Genomic DNA, 22,703 nt, shown 5'->3' on the forward strand with positions numbered 1-22,703 from the left:
TTTGTCAGGACAATTAGTCAAAAGATTCTCCTTGCCACATTCACAAAATACTTCAGTGTAACTTAATTTAAGGGCCCTAATGGAGCATTATGTGAATATTCAAAGATGGATAGCAGGGTTCTGGCTTCTAGTCTTCTGACTGAATTCTATCTCAGATTAAACCAGGGGGAGAGGCACTGCTGATGGCTCAGTTGTCCAAACCCTGACACACTCGGCTTCCCCAAATAAAGGTGTTCCACCAGGAATTTGGCTGAAAACAAAAATATTCCAAAACATCTGCAGCTATTTAAAAACAACCCTGGGGAGGAAAGTCAGGAAATTTAGTACAAGCTGGTTGGAAAACCCCAGAATCAAAATCACAGATAAAATAAAAATATACTATAGTGTTTACACTACTAAAAGTCATTGTGTTATATATGGTTATGAACAACTACAGATCAGGAACTGAGACTATTGTTTAGCAAAAACAGAATAACTGAAAAAGTAGACCAAGTTTGTTATCTACCTGAAGTGTCCTGTTTTAGGGATGTCTATTCAGTTTGCAAGCTGTTTGTAATAGGAACATAAGTTATTTTTGGCTTTTGATGTGCACACCTTGCAAAAAAAGAGAGAGAGAAGTGGATAAGAATAGTCACATATCAACCTTCATAAGAATACTCTCATTGTGTTTAGTACAGCCTTGAACAGGACTGCATTATGATAGTCTTCTTGTTATGGCCCATCAAGTCAATCCCGACTCCTGGTGGCTAGAGGAACAAGTCCCTGCAGTTTTCTTGGCAACGTTTTCAGAAGTGGCGTGCCAGGACTTTCTTCCTAGGGCTCTAAGAGAATGAGTGGCTCCCAGTATAATAATCCAAAATTCCTTTCCTTAATGTATCGTTTAATATCAGAGCATTGCAGTAAGTTATGCATGTGCACTTTTAAAGGTTAAGAACGGTTTGGAAAAATGGAGTCGATGTTTCAGCCGTATTTAATTAAGAGGAGAGAGAGAGAATTTTAACTCCTAGCAGCAATTCCAGCAATGATGAAGGATTTTGTAGTTCAGCAATGAATGAAGAGTCTATATTTTATTCCTGTGAAGTGCTGCTAAAAGTGTTAGGTGATATCAGCCAGTATTCTCCAAAGCAGAAGATTAAATATAAAACTCATACAACTATCAGTATTTACTTTGTAAATTATTTTGTGTTGTGGTGGTCACGTGTCATACACTTTTCCTATTACAAGATAATTAGAACTCATAGGGGAGGAATAAGCCAACCTGGCATGCATTACTGAAGCCTGGCTGACACCAGAAGGGGGAGTTTCTCTCTTGGGAATGTGTCCAGCTGGGTTTAGGGAAGTGGCTCTCAACCTGTGGGTCGGGACCCCATTTGGGATCGAATGACCATTTCACGGGGGTCACCAAATAACGCAGTCCGCCATTTTTTCCCCCTTTTCCTTAGTTGTGCTACTCCCTTTTATTCTATTGGCTTTTGAAAGCCAATAGAATAGACTCTCTTGAATAGAGTCTAATTCTATTGGCTTTCAAAAGCCAATAGGAATTGTCCAGGCTGTCTCTGCCCTGCTGAGCCCGCCAAAAGTCCCATTCTGCAAACGGTGCTGCACCAGTTAAGTAGTCCTCGACTTACGACTGGTTGAGTAGTCCTCGACTTACGACCGGTTGGGGGTCACGGCATTTAAAAGGTTGAGAACCACTGGTTTAGGGTCTGCAACCAGCCAAGGCCTTAGGGAAGAGAATCTTTTTGGGTTTTCAGGCATCATGCTCCACAGGTTTCTGGGTGTGAGACCCTGTTGGTCTCACAGGATCAGTTGGAAATGCTGCTGCTGCTGCTGTCCCAGCCTCTGTGTTGCCTCCCTGCCTGAACTGCTGGAGGCCATCTCGGAATCAGCAGGGGAGTTCCTCTAGCTTATGGTCCAGACTTCAATCTGGTTTGGTCTCGGAGGCAGCTCAGGAGTTCATGGGGACCTTGGATTCCTAGTGCATAATCACTTAAATATGAGCAGCAATATGGTGCAGCTGCCAAAAAGGCCAACTCATGCTGGGCTGCATTAATAGAGGGATAGAATCAAGATCATGTGAAGTATTAATACTACTTTACAATGCCTTGGTAAGGCCACACTTGGAATACTGCATCCAGTTTTGGTCACCACGATATAAAAAAGATGTTGAGACTCTAGAAAGAGTACAGAGAAGAGCAACAAAGATGATGGAGGCTAAAACATATGAGGAATGGTTGCTGGAATTGGGTATGTCTAGTTTAACGAAGAGAAGGATGAGGGGGGACATGATAGGAGTGTTCCAATATCTCAGGGGCTGCCACAAAGAAGAGGGAGTCAAGCTATTCTCCAAAGCACCTGAGGACAAGACAAGAAGCAACGGATGGAAACTAATCAAGGAGAGAAGCAACTTAGAACTAAGGAGAAACTTCCTGACAGTTAGAACAATTAACCAACGGAACAACCTGCCTCCAGAAGCGGTGAATGCTCCAACACTGGAAGTTTTTAAGAAGAGATTAGACAGCCAGCTGTCTGAAATGGTGTAGGGTTTCCTGCCTGAGCAGGGGGTTGGACTTGATGACCTCCAAGGTTCCTTCCAACTTTATTATTATTATTATTATTATTATTATTATTATTATTATTATTATTATTATTGTTGTTGTTATTGTTGTTGTTATTGTTATTGTTATTATTATTATTATTATTATCATCATCATTATCATCATCATCATCATTATTATCCAAGGTCCAAATCAGGACTGTGGTCATACTCCGGATATGATTGTTTTGTTGGCAACCTGATCTGGTAGGGAATCTGTCATTAAAAGAGCCAAGGTGGCACAGCAGTTAGAGTGCAGTACTGCAGGCCACTTTAGTTGACTGTGTTCAACAGGTCAGCGGTTCAAATCTCACCAGCTCAAGGTTGACTCAGCCTTCCATCCTTCCGGGGTAGGTAAAATGAGAACCCAGATTGTTGGGGGCAATGTAAATATATATATACATTGCTTACTGGTGTACACCGCTTAGAGAGTGCTTGCACTTAAAGTGATATATAAGTCTCATAAATAAATAAATAAATAAATAAATTATCCCCTCTAGCATGATCAGACCATGCCCTGGTGGCTGTAAGAATCTCCAATGCTGCTTCCTTCTGCAAGGAGAGAAGACTTATTTGAATGTTACTCTCTCGGTGACTAGACCCACTTAGGCTAGGCCGCAGGGGAAGGCAATTTTGGCTCTTTTATGACTTGTGGACTTCAACTACCAGAATTCCTGAGCCAGCAGGAATTCTGGGAGTTGAAGTCCATGAGTCATAAAAGAGACAAAGTTGCCTACCCCTGGGCTAGGGAATGTTCTGGGGGTTCTGCAGGACTGGCCTATGGAGGCTTTGGCCACAACCTGGAATCAGAAAGCAGCCAAGGCACTGGAGAGGATCACACCCATGTGCTCTCTTCTGGCCCATCACTCCCAAAACTCTCTATGGTTTGTGGAGGAGCTGAATTTACTGGAAAGGGCCAAAAGATGCATAGAACACTGCTGGAGGAAAACTTAAGAACGCATCTGACTGGACACAAGTCAGAGCCATTGTTAAGCTCTACATCAGGGGTGTCAAACTCAATTTCATTGAGGGCCGCATCAGCATTGCAGGTGTGTGGCCAGGGTGGGTACGGCCTACTGAGTGGGTGTGGATGGAGTGGGTGTGGCCTACTGGGTGGGCATGGCCAGCTCTACATTGTTCGCATCAAGGGTACCTGTGGAGGCCTGGGCAGGAGTGGGACAGATCTGAGATTCTCTGGCAGAAGGGGGTGGAACTGGGGCAAGCACCAAGGCATGGTCCATTTCTTCATTCCTCACAAAGGGTGACACCTCCCCAGTATGCACCCAGGGGGCGGGGCCGACATAGCAGGGGCTAGTGCCTCAATGTTTCTAGACGGCCTTGTGGAGCTAAGACTGAATGCGTTTCAGCATAATAGCCACCACAAAATTGTACATTGGCTCCCAGCTGGCCTGGGCCAGGGCCAAGGCAGCGGGGGCTGTTCCCTCACTGTTTCCAGGATGACTTTGCAGGCCACGTGAAACCACTTCGCGGGCCGCATCCGGCCCCCGGGCTTTGTGTTTGACATGTCTGCTCTACATCATGGCAGTAAGAGCAACAAAATGTCACTATTTCTTGGGTCTTATTGCATCCCTAGAGTGTCGCCCGACGGCCCTATTCAAAATCACCTGGTCTCTCACTGGGAAGGAGGGCTCAGATGATCATTTACAGGGCCATGCAGAAGTATTTATCAAACACCTGACAGATAAAACCACTCAGGTCTCTTCTCGGTTTGAGACCAAGCATGGAGCCCTTTGTTGCTGGATTATTTTTACCCTCTATGGCAGTGATTCTCAACCTGTGGGTCGGGACCCCATTTGGGATCGAACAACCATTTCACGGGGGTCGCCAAATAACGCGGTCCGCCATTTTTTTCCCCTTTTCCTTAGCTGTGCTACTCTCTTTTATTCTATTGGCTTTTGAAAGCCAATAGAATAGACTCTCTTGAATAGAGTTTAATTCTATTGGCTTTCAAAAGCCAATAGGAATTGTCCAGGCTGTCTCTGCCCTGCTGAGCCCACCAAAAGTCCCAGTCTGCAAACGGGGCTGCACCAGTTGAGTAGTCCTCGACTTACGACCGGTTGAGTAGTCCTCGACTTACGACCGGTTGGGGGTCGCGGCATTAAAAAGGTTGAGAACCACTGCTCTATGGGTTACCTCTCTATGATGCTGATAGACTATTGTGGCTAGTGACAGGCAGCAGATTTTCCACATTTTGCTACTAGTTTAAGGTGGAAAACACTACTCTGAAAGTAGAACAGCTACGGATAGCAAGTTCATCCCACTTATGGGTACCAGATGAAATGAACGCAATGTCATGAGTCCATAACAGAACAAAAAAATTGCCAAGATACATTTACCCTGTAATAGAATAAAATGGGGGAAGGGTTGTAATTTTATTTAAATTTCTAATCTGTATATTTTATTCCTTATCTGGGTCCTCTTTTATTATTAGTACTGTTTGCCTTATTACAATCTTCCAGAAATGTTAAAAAATTGGCACTTTACTTATGCTGTTGTAACCTTGAATGCTGAAGTAGCTGCTCCAGAGGAAATGTCTTAATTTCCATGTAGTGAATGAAAGATGATCCTGACACCCTCTAGTTTAATGATTTGTAGAAGTCAGCTTTTTTTAAAAGAGGAAAAATAAGATGGAACTGAGTTGAAATCCAAGATGAAGCCTGTTCATATAGCTTAAGTGAAGTAAGTGTGCAATTGTGAATTGTTTGAAGTTAGGTACGTGGGAATCCTGAACATGGTGTTCCCAACCTCAAAGTCTCTACAAGGCATCAAGTTGTGGAAAGTATGAGTTGTCTTAAGAAATTTTCTTGTGTTTTTAATGCCAGCTTCGGCCCCTAAACCCACAAGGTTTCGAGCACCCTGTAATGGACATTTAATCAAAGGCAAATTCCACGAAGTTCAGCTGAGCTGAGAGAAACGCGGACAGTACAGGGTCGCAGTCCTGGGCGAAGCCTTAATCTGATCTGCAGCCAGCAAAGAGTGACGCGTTTCCTCAGTCCTCGCCTCACTTACGCCGGACTGGCGCTCCCGGCTAACCGAAGCAAGCGCCGGGTCGTTGTTAGAGCTGCAGGTGTTTCTCTCTGCCGAGATCGTTCCGGGGGTCACCACACCGCCTTCGCCTCCTTGGGGCCCACGTAGTCCGATCTCCTCTCCCTGTGGCGCTGGGCGGCGTTTTCCCTCGTGATCCCGCGAAAGTGGCAGCGGAGCAGCAGGAGGTGTCTTTGCCTCCTCCTCCTCCTCCTCCCCTTCGCTTTCTTTTCGGTGCCCTCCGAGCTAATCAGAGCACAAAGGGGCACCGGAGGGGCGGAGGCAGGCCGTCCCTCTCGGCTCACTAATCCCGCGGACGGCGTAAACACATCCAGTGAAGGGGCGCGAAGATGGCGAGGATCCGGGTGGCGGCATCTCTCTTGACTTCTCGAGCGCCGCCGGGCGCAGGCTTGGCCGGGCTGGTCTTGGCAATCTGGTCCTGCTGCCAGCTCGCGGGCTCTCTCCCGGCTTCTTCCCTGGGCGCCGGGGAGCCGGCGCTTAGTCTCCACCCGCCTTACTTCAACCTGGCGGAGACAACCCGCATTTGGGCAACTGCCACCTGCGGGCAGGACGAGAGCGGGAGGCCCCGCCTAGAGCTCTTCTGCAAGCTCGTGGGGGGACCCGCTGCATCCCCCGCTGGACAAACCATCCAGGTGAGAGAAATGACCGTGGGGGAGGGGGAGGGGCGAGTGGGGGATAGAGAGATTGGGAAGAAGAAGAACGGAAAGAGCAGCAGCGCTTATAAAACTTCGAAATTGGATTAATTACTTCTCTTGTGATAGTAACTATCACGGTTGCAGTTGGGGCTCAGGTCCATGAATCTCAGACTTTTTTTCTGGATGGGCATGCATAAAATCACTTCTGAGTAATAGCTGTCTTCATCAAGACAAGGTAATATAGAACCTCTCTTTCTTCTAATACCAGTGGCACTGATCCAGTGTGATCATATATGTATATAGTTCAAATGTACATCAACGGGAAGCTTCTAAATGTCAACAAGGAGGAGAGCATCTTTAACTTGGAAAGCAAAACTATTCCACAAACTGAGGCAGCAACAGAAAAGCCACGTTATGTGAGCCTCACCCCAGTGTACCGCTATACTGTACTTCTGTTGTGAACTTATCTTTTGAACTTTTCATAGATTTTTGTCCATAAATGTGGCCAAGAAAAATTAAAATAAATAAAAGCTCAAAGGGTCTTCAGTGCAGGTTATAGATTATGAATGCAGAGCTAGGATACCATCCTGCTCTGATTATCAAATCTTCTATTAGAAGGGATGCTAAACTACATCTCTCAAAAAGGAAAATAACTGAGCATTGTTATGGAGAATTTTAAAATCTGTAATAGTTGCTGGTCTGCCTTCCCTTGGAGCCTACCTTCCGTGGAAGAAGTTTCCATTTGCCGGTGAATAAATATGTGATTAAACTATTTACAAATTCTTGCTTTGTTTCATCTCTGCCTCTCTTTTCTAATGATCATCATTGTGGCTGTTTCTAGTAAAAATGATTAAAACCAGATTTTTTAAATGAGTGTTCTTCTTTGATGCTTAGATATTTTTTTTCATGTTCAAGTACTTTGTTCATCAAATGCTGCCTAGTATAAAGAAGGCAAGTCAGTGTTCCCAAACTAGATGCCCTGTTGACGTGTTTAGCTACATTTCTCATTATTCCTAGCATGTCAACTTATCATTATGGCTAACATAGAGAGATGAAATCCAATGGTTTTAGAAAGCATTTGGCTGAGAAAGATTGTCATGTACTGCATAATCATCTTCCTTATTAAAGGAAACATGTGTATTCTTTCAATCTTAACTTCTGGTTTCCTTTTGTGTATGATAAAGCAATGCTACATCACAATCTACTCAGCTGCTGTGCCAAAAGGGTTTAAACAAATGGGCCTCTTTTTAACCAATACAGAAACTTATGTTAGCCAACATAAAAGTACTACTTGAGAAATTTCTTGCTCAAAGCTCCTAGGCCAATGTGATAACCAAAGCAGTGTCTCTGGGCAACAACATTGTGGCATTACCAGCCTCTTTTTATTATAGTGAAAAGAAGAATTCACCAACAACTTTTCAGGGTTGGGTTAAAGAAAATAAATTCCCTTCAGGTGTTTTGGCAGCAACTTGTAGGATCTTGTCTGTCAGGAGTCAGAAGAAGAATAAAATCCAACACAAGTGATCCACTATTACACAACATCAATTCTGCATATGCACTGAAAATAGCTTAAGGTGTTTGTCCTGAAAATTAGCTACTAGTCCCCTTCTAAATCAACTAATTGTTTGTCATGTATGTATTTGAGCCTCATGCATTTTAGCTGAGTGCTGATAAATGTATATGAATATATTTGTGTGTCTCTGCATGAAGACACACAAAAAGGATTCAGTTCTTTTTCTTATAATATCTATTGGATATAATATACCAGAAAATACTTGTATGGACAATAGGATGTTTGAGAAAGTAATAGTATCTTGAAGAATACATTTAGAGTTACAGATTTACCATATATAATAGTACAGTTGCATTTTTATACTCAGAATCCTGGAATAAGCGCCATTACATTCAAGAAAATTTACTTATGAATGGACAGCCTGATAGTAGCATTGTCCATGAGCAGCAAGGTACCTAAGCATAATATTTTATGGGCTTCTTGAAAATACTTTCAGAGCATACAGTGGTTCTGTATCCGTGCTCTGTGAATACTAACCTGGTTTTGCATAAATGTTTTAAAAACATTTGCAAATTTAGTCACTTTAAAATAATCCATGTTAGATGATCCAAAAGACAACTAGACTTTCTTTGTTTTTCCCTGAAGATGTTTTGCTTCTCATCTAAGAAACTTCTTCAGTTCTGAGAACTGAGAATTTAAAAAGCTTTTTGGATGAAAAGTGAAACATCTTCAGGGAAAAACAAAGAAAGTCCAGTTGGCTTTTGAAAAAGCATCTTTGGGACAACCATGACCTGGATGACTGAGAATTTCCATAAATCCATGTTAGACTTTCCCAATCTGGGGAAACTGAACTAACACTACATCTCCCAGAATTCTTGTCTAACGTGGCCAATTATCTTAGAAGTTGTTGTCCAGAACATTTGAATGGCATCAGGTTGGTCAAGAGTAATCTAACCAAAGGAAAAAATACAGGTGCTTCTTTGCCAATATATGAAATGAAAGCTCTGGGGTTTATTCATTAATGTAGCCATAGACTTGACCAACATTAGAACAAAAAAGAATAGAGTTTTCCTTATTTAATATTTGACTTGGAGATTTTGGGTAGAAGTCAGATATGATTTGTGCTATGTCCAAGATTTTAGTAGGACTTCCTGGCACAAGAAAACATGCCATTCTGCTTGCATATTTGATTTAATGGGAAGCCATCAAAGTTCTTCTCTGCAGTTTTAGCAACGCCTCATTGAGACACATAGCAAGAATACTTCTGTAGTTTACCTCTTACTGTGGTTCAAGAGGGCTTCTACATTCTTTCAAAAGATTGGGAAATCACCACAGCAATGCATATATTGTCATACTGTTTCAACTTAAATTACTAGAATTATTTTAACATAAAATTGGGTACCATGCATAAATAGCTTAAACTAAAGGTTTAAGCGAACATGTCCACATACATACAGATATAGCCATGTGAAAGGGACAGATGGGGAAAATAGCACAATCCAGATAATCAGAAAGCTAAGGTAGACAACATATAGAATTGGAGATTTATCTGAGATTTGTTTATTTTATTACTTATTTGTTCAATTTATCTGTTACACACCAATCTGCATAGGCTTTATGCAGTTTACAGATAATGATGATGATGATGATAATAATAGTAATAATAATAGTAGTAGTAATAATAATAAAAATTGGAAGGGACCTTGGAGGTCTTCTAGTCCAACCCTCTGCTCAGCCAGGAAACCCTAAACCATTTCAGAGAAATAGTTGTCCAGTTTCTTCTTAAAAACTTCCAGTGATGGAGCACCCACAACTTCTGGAGGCAAGCCGTTCCACTGGGTAATTGTCCTCACTGTTAGGAAATTTCTCCTTAGTTCTAGGTTGCTTTTCTCTTTGATTAGTTTCCATCCATTGCTTCTTGTCCTGCCTTAAGTATAGCTTGATAAGATGTTCTTTTTCAAGATTTTGTCCAAAGTGATTGCTGACAGTGCTATGTGTCTACAGGGTAACACTGTATAAACACCCAGGATCCTGGGTAATGTTTAATTGTTCTCTTAATTCAACTTTAGCCAGTGGCATTGTATCTGCATTGATATTTAATTATGCATTCTTAGAACATTCATGTATACATGATTTCTGGGAATAATCCATAATTTATGGGACTCCACAGGATTTAAATGAGACTAAACATGTGTCTAGTTGTGAAGTTCTTCTGGGATGAGGCAGAAGAATCATATTCCAACAAAGCAACATACATGGGAGCAAAAAGGGAGAACTATATATCCAAAACATTTGCACGTTGCAAGTAAAATGTAATTCCTGGCTTCCATCCTTATCTTTATACAGATATTGATAAAAATAATGAAAAACTTTACCCTGCCTAAGGTGAGAGAACCATTCCTGGCTAGAATAGGCAATTTTTAATTAGCTCTCCAATATCCCCATAACATTTTCCTTGCAAATCTTCACTGTAGAAATTTGGCATTTCCTCAGTTTCTAATGAGTTTCATAGGATAAAGCAGAGAGGCAATTTAAGATAATGCTTAAATGAATTCAAATAGTATACTTTATAGTAGGCATTTTTCTATGAATTAATATTGAAGATCATGATCCAGCAATGATCAGGATAATCCACTTTCTCTCACCAACACAGGCAGCTTCCGTTTATTTGCCCCATTCAGATGCTTTCTGAAAATACAAATTTTCAATATACTTGTTAATTTCAGTAGAATAAATACTTCAGGTTATTCATGTGACCTGAAAATGTTGTTTTTAAAATGTCCACTTTTGCCTTTCTATGAGATTTTTGGGACCTTGTCCCTTGAATTTGCCCTTTGGCCTAGAGATTCCTCATCACTGCTTTAAAAGGGCACGTACGGTATATATTGTTTTGACCTATGTGACTTATAGTTATTAGTGCTTTACTTTTGGAGTTTCTAATGGTTACATTTGGGCAGATCTTTTTTCTTATATGCCCTGCATAATGTCAATCTAATACAAACAATGCAGGTAATCCTTGACTTATGACCACAACTGGGACTAGAGTGTCAATCACTTAAGTGAGTCACTCCCAATTTTAAGACCTTTTTTTGTTATGTTCATTAAGTGAATCCAGTGCTTTTTTTCTAAAAAAAAAAAAAAAAGTGCCAGAACTCATTCACGTCATACAACCCGCCTTGCCTACCCTACAAGGTTCCATCCAAAAAGGGTGCCGGAACTTCGTTCTGGGCGTTCTATGAGGAAAAAAGCCCTGAGTGAATCACTCAAATTTTTATCACTTGACTAACTTGAAGTGCAAGGACCAGTTAACAAAAATAACAGAATAACAGAGTTGGAAGGGACCTTGGAGGTCTTCTAGTCCAACCCCCTGCTCAAGCAGGAGAACTTATACTATTCAAGACAAGTGGCTGTCCAGTCTCTTTTTAAAAACCTCGAGTGATGAAGCACCTACAGCTTCTGAAGGCAAGCCGTTCCACTGGGCAATTGTCCTCACTGTTAGGAAGTATCTCCTTAGTTCCAGGTTGCTTCTCTCCTCGTTTAGTTTCCATTCATTGTTTCTTGTCTTGTCTTCTGGTGCTTTAGAAATTAGGTTGTTACTCCAATCTGTGCAATGTTAGGAGGTGAAGCACTGTGAAGGCTTTTAGATTAACTGGACCTTTCCTTTTGCTTCTGTTCTTTGTTCCTTATTTAGTATGGTGCTGATGGAGTTTAGTAATCAGTTAGACTCAGTAGTGATATTCAGCCAGTTTGCACCACTTCGGCAGAACTGGTAGGTAATTTTTTGTTGTCCAGGCCCAGAATGGCATCCGCACCGAGAACCAGTTGTTCACATATTTGAATCCCAACACTGGTTAGACTCAATTAGTCAGCGAGTATCTGAAAGGTTTCTAGTTATTTTAATATTAATTTTCCTACTTAGAGGCTCAAGTTAGCGAATTTTGGCTGTAAAACATTGCTGACTATTTAGAATATGTTGCCATTTGGAATCACACTTTAATTCTGCTTTAAGTAACTGCAGTAATGCAAGAATTTTACTCTGGAAGAATCTGTTTTTATCTCTGTTTCTGAATTAGGCTGTTTTAGGCCTTTATGGGAAATGACCGTACAACTTCTGAATCTTTCAATACACTAAAATTTGAATGATAATTGTTATAGCTTTTTGTTTGCCTGTTTGTTTCAGGGCCAGTTTTGCGACTATTGCAATGCTGCTGATCCTAATAAGGCTCATCCAATAGATTATGCTATAGATGGAACAGAACGTTGGTGGCAGAGTCCTTCTCTTTCCTTAGGTTTTAAGTATGATGAAGTGAATGTTACTTTGGATCTAGGACAGGTAAGTACAGATTCTGCTTACCTTGTTGCTGATTTAGTATGGATTGGTTAAAGTTCTGTGTATGTGGTTCAATATGGAACATGGAAGCATCTTGTTGTAAGGTGGCATGCATAAACCTTACCAGCCTCTCGCAGCATGACATCCTTCAAGTACATAGGATCAAAATTTATATATTTCCCCATTGATATGATAAAAAAAAAATCCCCTTCAGTTTTGCAACGAGAGGCAAATGAAAGACTATGTCTAGGTTTTATTTATTTATTAAATTTATATGCTGGCCATCTCACTGTCCCAGATGTCTCTTGGTGGCTTACAATAGACTAAAAACATAGCTATAAAACATTAAAATTAATATTAGTTACAGTTAAGGAAAGGGTTAAAACAAGAGCATGGACAGTCAGATGGGAACTTTTATCTCTCATTCAATCAACCACCTTCCTCATAGCATGCTCCCATCAGAGCGATCGAAAAGGAGGGGTGCCTCGTCGATCACAGAGAGACGGTGGTCTTTCTGTTTGATCTGAGGTAAGCCCTCCAAACTGGTAGGGGAAAGACTTGCTACATTCCTGTGGCCAGTCATTAGCTGCTGACAACCGAAGAAGAAAAGCACCAATTAGCATCATAAACAGCATGTTTGGAGCTGGATGAGAACATTGATCCTTTCTTTACTATTTTACAATTGAATTTCCTGGGAAAGGCTCCCAAGAAGCTAAAACCTCTGAACGTGAACGGAAGCGGCGTTTTAATTTATTTTATGGGGGACATAATACTGAAGTGGAAGTAACATAAAGCTACAGCTTTGATAAATTTGAGAACTGAGATAATTGTTAAGATTTTCTCTTTGGAAAAAAAACATTGAGGTGAAATATAAGAAATCAATCCTTTGTCTTAAGAGTGGAAAATGGATTTTGAATGACATCTAGTGGTGGATTTGAGTATAGGATTGATTGGTGACTCCTAGCTTAATGGAGAACAGCTGGCAACAAAGGAAAATATTTTGGCATTACTTATCAACCTGACCTTCTTGGACTATAAACACCTACTGAGCTTGGACTTTTAATCTCAAGAACTACTGCGTGACAAAGAAAAAATTGACTTTTGAGTACATCTGGCTGGGAGAGACTTTTGAGCTGTTTTCAGGGTGGTTGAACATTTTGAACACTTTGAACATTGTGGATTACAACCTTGCCTGACCCACAATTCTTGGACACCTGAGACAAAAGATGACTACAAAATATTGCTTTTAGGACTGGACCCATATTTTGGAACTATTGGATTATAAAGGCTAAACATAAAGACCAGAAAACTAGATGAAACTTTGTTCTACTATTATTGAGATTGGTGATACTAGAGGATCTCCAGGAATGATGGCTCAAGAAAAAATAAACACCTTTTAGAAGGAAATATACTGTATGCTACAATTAATTCACCAAACAATTGTCGTACACAAAGAGGATACAAAAAGAAACCATAATGAGACTAAAAATAATTTAGATAATATAAATGAGCAAATCTCCGAACTAAATCTACAACTAGAAAATTCCCAGGCAACGACTACAAAGTATGAACAAATAAATCAGAAATCAGAAGATGAAGCAGAAGAAATGGACCTAGAGAGGAAGAGATAAAAGGGAAATATAAACTACTGTATACATATAAAATACTGCAAGACTTAGCCATAACAACGAAAATGGAAAAGATCCCTTAGGTCTGCAAAATATACCTGATGATAAGGAAGAAGATTTTAAAAAATGGAATATAGAATATAGAGTCAGGGGAAATGTTACAACTTGGGAGACAAAAAATGAAAAGAGAAATTGAGGGAGAAGGGAAGTGGGAGTTGCTTAAGGAATATAAATGGGCGGAATTTCCCCCCCAAAATACTCTACCTAAACTGTCTTCCTCATGCCAAGCAACTTTTACAGAAATAGAAAGAAAATTCCTGGGTGATTTAATTGCCTTGGCTTGGAAAGCTACTTGGCAAAGAAAGAAAGCAAGAGTTAGATTTAAAAAACATAAGATTTGACCTGTTAGAAGGGGCATTACATGTTTAAATATTTGTTTGAATATCATTAAAAGAATGGATGACCCTTAGATATATTTAGACTTTTATAATGAAAGATATGATTTAGAATTAAAATAGCATTCTTTTTTTGATATGGGAAATATGAAAATAAGAGGATGGCTGGTACAAATAAAACTTTTAGCTATATAAATGTAATTAATATTGAGAAAATATTGTCATATCAGACAAAGATATTTCAAATATTGATGGGAAATCAAACCTTAATAAGAACATGAAAAACAAGATATTAATTTATGAATTGATATTATTATTTGTATAATATTAGTAAAATATGATGAGGATGTTTACATCTAACTTTGTATACATCAAAAGTAACAAGAATTGTAACTGTGTAATGAGGGGAAAATGGAAAAAATATGGGGAAGAAAGGAGGATCAGGGAAAAAATACTGGATTTTGCAGTACTGAACAGATTTATATTGAAGAAGTTAATGTTAAATATGTGAACCCAGACAACATGTTGTTTATTAAGCACTAAAGATTGTAATTTTTAAAAATCAATAAAACATTTTTTTTAAAAAAGACATCAAAGTCCTTAACCCCTTTCTCAGCTGTTCCTGCTGCTGTTTCTATTATGCAGGTGGAGCTCATATTGGGGTTTAATCCAGTTAGCTTGTTTGTTCTTTTTTCTTCCTAGGGAAACGTGCACTGCATTGTTAGGAAACATTAGTTCTACTGTATGGTAAGCCGTTCATTAAAATACACACAATTAGAGGAAAAGTGTTGCAAACAAATCCAAATACTTTTTGAAATATGCCATGTTCCCCTTATTCTCTCTGTGAATAATTCCCTTTCCTATATGATAAATATAGGATTTCAGACTTCATTAAGGTGGGACAAAATCTTCTCATGTTTTCTCTTCCGCAGAGTAAAAAACCTAAATGTGTATTTGGCTTGCATGCAAAAAGGAGATTCTTGGTGCTCATATTCATAAAGGATATTGTTTAACATTCTTCCTAGGCCATAATAATGGTTGAAGCTGGTTTTGTTTATAAAGTCTAACCAGAAAGCATGAAAGGAATAGATACTTATAAAATTCTGCAGCCCTATTTAAAATGAGATTCATAGTGAAGTCCATAACCCAAAGGAAATTTAACCACAGCTAATTCACAGCTCCTTTTCTCTGTGGCTAAATTCATACATCACACCAAGCTATGTATATACTCACGGATAAGCCCATCTTTGATTTTTTTAAAAACTAAAATGCCATTAAAACTCAGGTCAGCTTATCCATGGGTGGTACACATTTCATAATATTTTTGTTAAAAAATTCAAAGGTTTGCCAATACATGAGTATATATGTATATATTTTTGCCTCTTTTCTTTTCACATTGCCAAAGGCTCTTTTTCCTTTCGCCTGCAGAGGCAAAGAGGATTGAGAGGTGAGTGAAATCAACAAAGTGAGACTTGTGAAGGATTCCTGGGTTCTTACATTGTGAAATTTTAATCTAAGTCTTCCAGAGTCACCATGCTATATATGAGTTGGGCAACTATATACAATTGTTGGATAAATAATAATAAAAGTACTCTCTGTTGAAGTCACAAATGTAGTGACTCAGAATACTCCTGGTTTTCAATCCTCCCTCTAAGTTGCCCCTAATTTTCAGCAGCACATTCATAAAATCTTATGAAGTATGATGATGAAGTTCCCAGTCTCTTCTCTCTCTCTCTCTCCCTCCCTCTCTCTCTCTCTCTCCTCCCCCCTCTCTCTCCAAAATATCGTTCAATATGTCCAATGTTAAAAAGTTTTGCTCATCTTCTTTAATTGAAATCTTTAGTTTGTCTAGCTCTCTCTAGTGTCCAACCATTAGAGTCACGTCCTATCATTTTTTAAAAGAGAATTCAAGATAAAAGCATTTTCCTATGGGAAGGATTTTTATAATTAGTTCCAAAATTTTATTTTAAATTCATCTGGACCCCCTAGTCTGTTTGTAAATTTCCAGAATCAAAGTCACAACTCCTCTTTTGTAGATTATCCAAGAGAATTTTTCGTTGCCTTAAATTTAAATGTAAAACTTCTTTCACTATGACTGAAGGAAAATCCACCCACCAGAGACAGCTGCCATTCAGTCTCCTTAGGAAAAGCAACTGAAGGAAGCATTTGTGAATGATCTCAGGTCTTATCCTTGTCCGGAGAGGAATTATGAAAAGCCATTCCACTTGCTTTGCATGATTTCTTCATTCTGTCGCAGTTGTCAGATCTGCTTTTAGGGGAAATATCTCCAGTCTATCATTTCTTCCCTGGAAGTCCAAATAAGATGATTTTTTTTTTTAAAAAAAAAATTGCCTGTAGTTCCTATACAGTAGAATCCTTTTCAGTTCTGAAACATTGGTACCTAGAAAGATGCATGAAATAACTAACTATTCTAAACATAATGCAGAACAGCAAACTACTTTAATACCAAAACTAATTCTTTTCCCTAGCTAGAATGATTTTTGATTCAAGATCCAAGTGGAGAAAAATAGACCTTATGGCCTTGTGAAATTCTTTATCAGAAGAACAGACTGACTGAAGAAAGTTGAAACAACTTCCTGTCTACAACGTGTCCCTTGAAAATCAAACCACACCCCTTGGTGCTCTTTTTTCCAGGGAATTAAAGTTCCTGCTTGTTTCCAGATTTTTAAAAAAAAAAAAATATAAAAAAAATAAAACCCCTCTACCCTTACTTAATATTCCTTTATTATTTATTTGCAGATCAATGTCCTACTCAAATTGCACAGACTGCAAGGATCTTGGAAAAAAGTTATATTATCTTTTTTACTGTGTTGCAATATAATTATTTCTGAGTTCATCACTGCACCAATAAGCAACTAGCTAAAGGGGTCAAGAAATGTCCCTATTTTTTTTATGTGGATTGCTAACTTCTACATTCAGGTCAGCCTTGCCTGCCTGATGACAAAACTTCTCTGAAGCATTTCCCTCCTTCCTTTTCTCTGCGTTATAGATAAAAGCAGGAAAGTGCTATGTGCAGTCAGGCTTTCAGAATGATAAGCTTTAGGAATAGTAGAAGAAATGACAGCATCCTAAAAAGTATTACAAGTACCGCAAAAATATGGCCTGGTTAATATAAGTCACTTATCACTGGTGTATTACAAAATAAAGGAAGGTCAGAGAAGGTCAACAAAAGTATTTGAGGATTTGCCCTTTAAAGGTAGACTGAAGGAACTTAGGATGTTTAGTCTGGGGAAAGAAGAGCTAGGTGAAACTTGCTAACTATGTCTAGGCATGTAAAGGGAAACTATAGTGGAAATGATCAAATTTTTGGTTTTATATTGCTGGCCCACTGGATAGAGAAGATTGGCAGGAAAAATTACTTATACTTGTATTCAGCAAACTAGCAGATTTATTTATAATACCTCTATTTTGAAGGCATAATCCAAGCAACCCCAACATATCACAAGATCAGCATCTATTATTTTTCCTGTCCGTTGGGAGAAGTTGCTGTTCTATTTATAGCTTTGACTATAGAAGATGATCAGCCTAAGCCTGAGGGAGCGGTCAAATGTGTCATCAGTTATGAATCCCTTTGCACCCACAAGTGATCTACGTTCAGCCCACCATGAATTCCTTTGATCCTTATCTATTGCCAATTTGTTCTATAGTAGTTCAGATTCTTGTAGAGAACTTAAAGCTTGCAATAAATATTTATATTCACTTGAACTGTCTGGATTTTCTGATTTCCCTGGGACCTGACATTGACTCTGTTTAGATTTTATGGAAAGACAACTGAACAGCTTTTAAAAATAAGTAAAAAATCCAGGACCAGAAGGTAAAAGCTATCTAGTATTCCATTATCTTAATGTACTAGTTCATCTTCATCAAATACACTGTGGGCTTACCTACTTTAATAAATTTGGTTAATATTAAAGAGTAAACAATCCAAATTTTATGACAATGTTCCAAGCAAAATAACATAAAAATTAATGTTAACAGAAGGTTTAAGAGAAGTGAAACTGAACGTTTGTGTGATAAAAATTGCTTACTCTAGATCAGAAGTGTCAAACTCACAACGTCACGTGACATGTTGCGACGTATCGTGATTTTTTTGCCATTGCCGACAATGGGATGGGCATGGTTTTGTTACGATGCATCCGGCCTGCGGGCCAGCAGTTTGATACCCCTACTCTAGATGAATTTAAATATATCCTTGATTCAAAGTCTAGTTACATTATCTTTGGAAATCAAATTTTGTTTTATTAAAATATTTTTATATTTGGTTGGTATATCATACTGATGAAATGTCCCTTAGTTTATGATGACATATCCAACATTAATATTTTGGACACAATAACTTATCTTTGCTAAGGTGAGAAGGCAGCATGAGACATGGATATGATATATACAGTTAATCCAATTCTTCTCATCCTTTTCACGTTTTTAAACTGTATCTTGCTTTTGGGAGGTATATGTTTTGCTCAGAGAAACATGCAGGTCTCACATTTGGCATCTTCGCCACTGAGGTTTTTTTTCTTCTTAATTGTAACACCAGAACACCAGTCTTAATGAAGACCCCAGATGGGAAATGGGCAAGCATAAGGCATTGTATTATCTGAAATGCAGCAGCAAATGAAGATCTACTCCCAGGCCAATAGCACAATATCCAAAAGAATACTGCTATAATTACTTTGAAATAGGAATCTGTAAAATCCCACAGAATCCCATTTCCTCATCTGGATAGTACCATATTTAAAATACAGTAATAACCATAGTTTCCCTTCAGTAAGTTTCTCTAATGGTTCTAATGGAAAATGGGATCACCTGTCTTCCAGCATCTTTCTGTCCTGGAAAAAAAGACACCATAAATTTACTGATAAATAAACCAAAATACAATTAGCCGTGATACATTTAAATAATGTTGTGCAACATGTTACATCTTAATATAATTAGTATATTGTGAAAACTCAGACAATGTTATTTTATTGTATAATCTATATTTAAGCAAGTTATAGTTGAGTGAATTGCAGATTTATAAACATATCCTTAAACGCTAAAAATATTTATCCAATTTTGACTCATCATCAGCAGTGGGTACATTATAGAATAAATAATATAGAGCAGACTCACTAATGTGGGTCCCTGTCAGGTATCCAAATGTGTGAATTTCAGTCTCCATCATTGCAGCTAGCTTGGCCGCTCCTCAGATTAGATGTCAATCAGTAAAGTTGTAGTACAATATCCTTAAAGTAACAAAGTTAGAGAAGGCTAACCATACTGTGATGATATTGTAGATTGCTTACACTGCTGTTTCAGGTTTTCCTACTAATGATAATTAAGAGGGTAATAAAAATACAATTGTTGGATAAAAGTAGAATAATTTAAAAAAAGATCAAATCTAAAGTAAAACTAAAGTGCTTAAACTATTACATGAATTCATGTAAAATCAATTACATTTTTTAACCAATCACCTGAGAAACCAAAGGCACAGTTACTAAAATAAATATAGTGGCTTTTAAACATTAATGGTAGACAAAACTCTCAGTGGTTACTTCCCATATGAAAACCAGTATGCTTTTCAATGTCGTATGCTGGGAAACAGGTGCATTTATGACCTGCTTATGGATTTCCTATAGGCAGAGATAGTCCACTGTGGAGATACAATAGAAGCCTACTAGCCAAGTTAAGGAGTTCTTTGCTCTGCTTTAGCATAAATAATCTTACACATTTATGGCATTTTTCTCATACTAGATTAAACTATGCAACCATTTAAATCACACAACCACCTGTTTTGACTGGCAGTGGTTCTCCAAGCATCAAGCCAAGAAAGAGTTTTCACATATCTGTTAGCTATTCCTTCTTGCCAGGGTTTGAACTTGAGAGCTTTGGCATGCAAAACATGCTTCCTGAGGGTTTTTCTTTTTTTTTTAAAAAAAAGAGTCTGAGATTCTGAGGCAATAAAATAGTCATATGAATCCACATCACCTTTCTTGTCAGTTCTTTGTTTGCCCACATAATTTTTGTTCAGCTGAATCTCAATGATCTAGTAAAAGGAATTTTAAGTTGAGAAATTCAAAATATTGTAAAATGGGATGATATTTTAATGACAAGTCTTGAATGAGTATGCTTGATTCATCAATTCTTTCAGATATTAAACTGTACTTTGGATGGTACGGTCTCTGTATACTTCCCCCAGGGCAACTGTCCTATTGACAAAGTCCACATACATTCCTTTCTATTGAATTATCCAACAGTAACATTATTTTCTCTGAAATTCTTTGTTTTTTTAGTCTGTTCAATGAAGTCTGACTAGAGGAACCTTGAACTATATTGATAAATAGAAAAGCACAGCGTTTTAGGAACAAAGGCCCATAGCTAACCTTTGATTTGCACACTGTAAATAAAAAAGAAATGGATGGTTCACATCAGAAATAAAATGAAATTTAAATTCATCCTATTTATAGTTAAATGTAATTATAATTTAATTTAGTTAACATATAACATATTCATGTACTCATGTATAACTTTTCTCTGTTGTCAAACACTAGTTTTTAATTTGCTAATAATTTTTGAAAATCTCTTGAGGTTGCCCTCAAAGGTATTTCTCATGTCTAATGTAATCATTGTTTTCAACCCTTAAGATAGTAAATATCAAATGATCACTAGCTAATTCATACATAACATCAAACAGCAATAGCAATAGCACTTAGACATATACTGCTTGGTAGTGCTTTACAGAACTCTCTGAACAATTTACAATATCAGCATATTACTCCCAACAATCTGGGTACTAATTTTACTAACCTCAGAAGGATGAAAGGCTATATCAACTTCAAGCCTATCAGGATCAAACTCCAGGCTGTGGGCAGAGTTAGCCTGCAATACTGCCTTCTAACCAAAGGCCCAGGGCAGTATTAATCTTATGCTAATGGTTCCTCTAAAAGTACATACGATACCTAGAAATGGATGCCAGCTCACTACCAATAAAAAAACTTAGCTTACTCATTCTACTTTATAGTATCATAATGCTGTCAGATATATTCTAATGTTCCTTTATATATTTTATTACCAGTTGTTCCATGTGGCTTATGTCCTTATCAAATTTGCAAATTCTCCTCGTCCAGATTTGTGGGTATTAGAGAGATCAATAGACTTTGGAAGAACATATACACCATGGCAATATTTTGCTTGTGAGTATCAACCACAGAGCTCTTTCAGTGTTTATAGTACTTTTTTTCTTAAAAGAAAAGAAATGAATTCAAGCTAATTGAATTTTATAGAGTTAGTCATGTTGAATTGTACACAGAATGAGTCTAAAATGCTGTTCCCTGATTCATAGTTAAGGTAAACAATAAAGCCAGGTAATAGTAGTGAGACCAAGATATGTTCTGGTTCATGCCTATGGTGACCCAAAATGTTTATTACTGTTTAAAAGAATTCATAAGGTGGCTTTATTCTTTTCAGAACTGATGTGGAGGTTCTGCTACTTCTATGTAGATTACTGTTTACCTTCCTTTTGTTTCATTCTGTTCCCTGATTCAGATTCATTAAACATTAATATTTTAGTGAGCCAAGAATACTTTGATACAGCTTTGCGAGAATGTCCATCAACTTTGGAAAACTGAAGGGCAAGGAGCAGGACTTGAAAACACCAAAGCTGCTTCAGCATGAACTCTTGTGCTTTGATGATATCATTTGTCTTACTTATAAGTGTTAGTATCGAGACTAGGAGACACAATTAAAACATATCAGAGACTGAACTAAAAGTGACTTTCTTTTTTAAAAAATTAGATTCTAAGGCAGACTGTTGGGAACGTTTCAGAAAAGAAGCTAATAGTCCTCTCAAAAAGGATAATGATGTCATTTGCACAACAGAATATTCTCGGATAGTGCCTTTAGAAAATGGAGAGGTAAGCTGAAGACATCCATGTTCTAAATGCTTTGTTCAAATGTTATTGCATGTATTCTTTCAGTACTTCTAGAATCATAAATTCTAGGAACTTGGTTTGCAATTATCAGTGAATATTCCTCCTCAAATTTATGGTCACATTTGCTGCCTTACTTCAGATTATCCTCCTTTCCTACTTTATTGTGAATTGGATTCAGTAATAACCGATTTAAAGAAAAACCCACTTTGATGACAACCTCCTTCTTCCAGATATCCCTTCTTGTTTCTCTAGTCCAGGAGTCTTCAAATTTGGCCCTTTTATGACTTGTGGACTTCAACTTCCAGAATTCCTCAACCAGCATGCCTGGCTGAGGAATTCTGGGAGTTGAAGTCCACAAGTCATAAAAGGGCCAAGTTTGAAGACCCCCCTGCTCTAGTCCAATGTTTCTCAACCTTTAAGATGTTAAGATATTTGTGAGCTCCCAGAATTCCCACATCCCATAGCATGGCTGGCTGTGGAATTCTGAAAGTTGACCTCCGCGCATCTTAAAGTTGCCAAGGTTGAGAAAAGCTGCTCAGTTTATTCTAAGTTACACTACTGACCATTCATTGCTTTATTGTGTGACCACCTTTTTCTGGTCATTTTGAGGCT

At 38.3% G+C, this 22,703-nt stretch overlaps 1 protein-coding gene across 4 annotated transcripts in view; it reads left to right on the forward strand.

Moving 5' to 3' along the window:
- Positions 1-5,046: 5,046 nt before the first annotated feature.
- Positions 5,047-22,703, forward strand: part of LAMA3 (laminin subunit alpha 3) — a 123,486-nt gene continuing 105,829 nt past the window's right edge. Inside the window, exons 1-4 of one of the 4 annotated variants that reach the window (XM_039328618.1) lie at positions 5,047-6,294; positions 11,991-12,143; positions 21,236-21,353; positions 21,955-22,073. In XM_039328618.1, coding sequence (XP_039184552.1) covers positions 5,992-6,294; positions 11,991-12,143; positions 21,236-21,353; positions 21,955-22,073 — 693 coding nt within the window. In that variant the 5' untranslated portion in view covers positions 5,047-5,991. The remainder of the gene's footprint in view (positions 6,295-11,990; positions 12,144-21,235; positions 21,354-21,954; positions 22,074-22,703) is intronic. The other 3 variants (XM_039328619.1, XM_039328620.1, XM_039328621.1) reach the window with 3 other exon arrangements.

This window comes from Crotalus tigris, unplaced genomic scaffold, assembly GCF_016545835.1.
Source record: "Crotalus tigris isolate CLP2741 ecotype Arizona unplaced genomic scaffold, ASM1654583v1 scf7180000024382.2542628, whole genome shotgun sequence".
NCBI classification, from domain to species: Eukaryota; Metazoa; Chordata; class Lepidosauria; order Squamata; family Viperidae; genus Crotalus; species Crotalus tigris.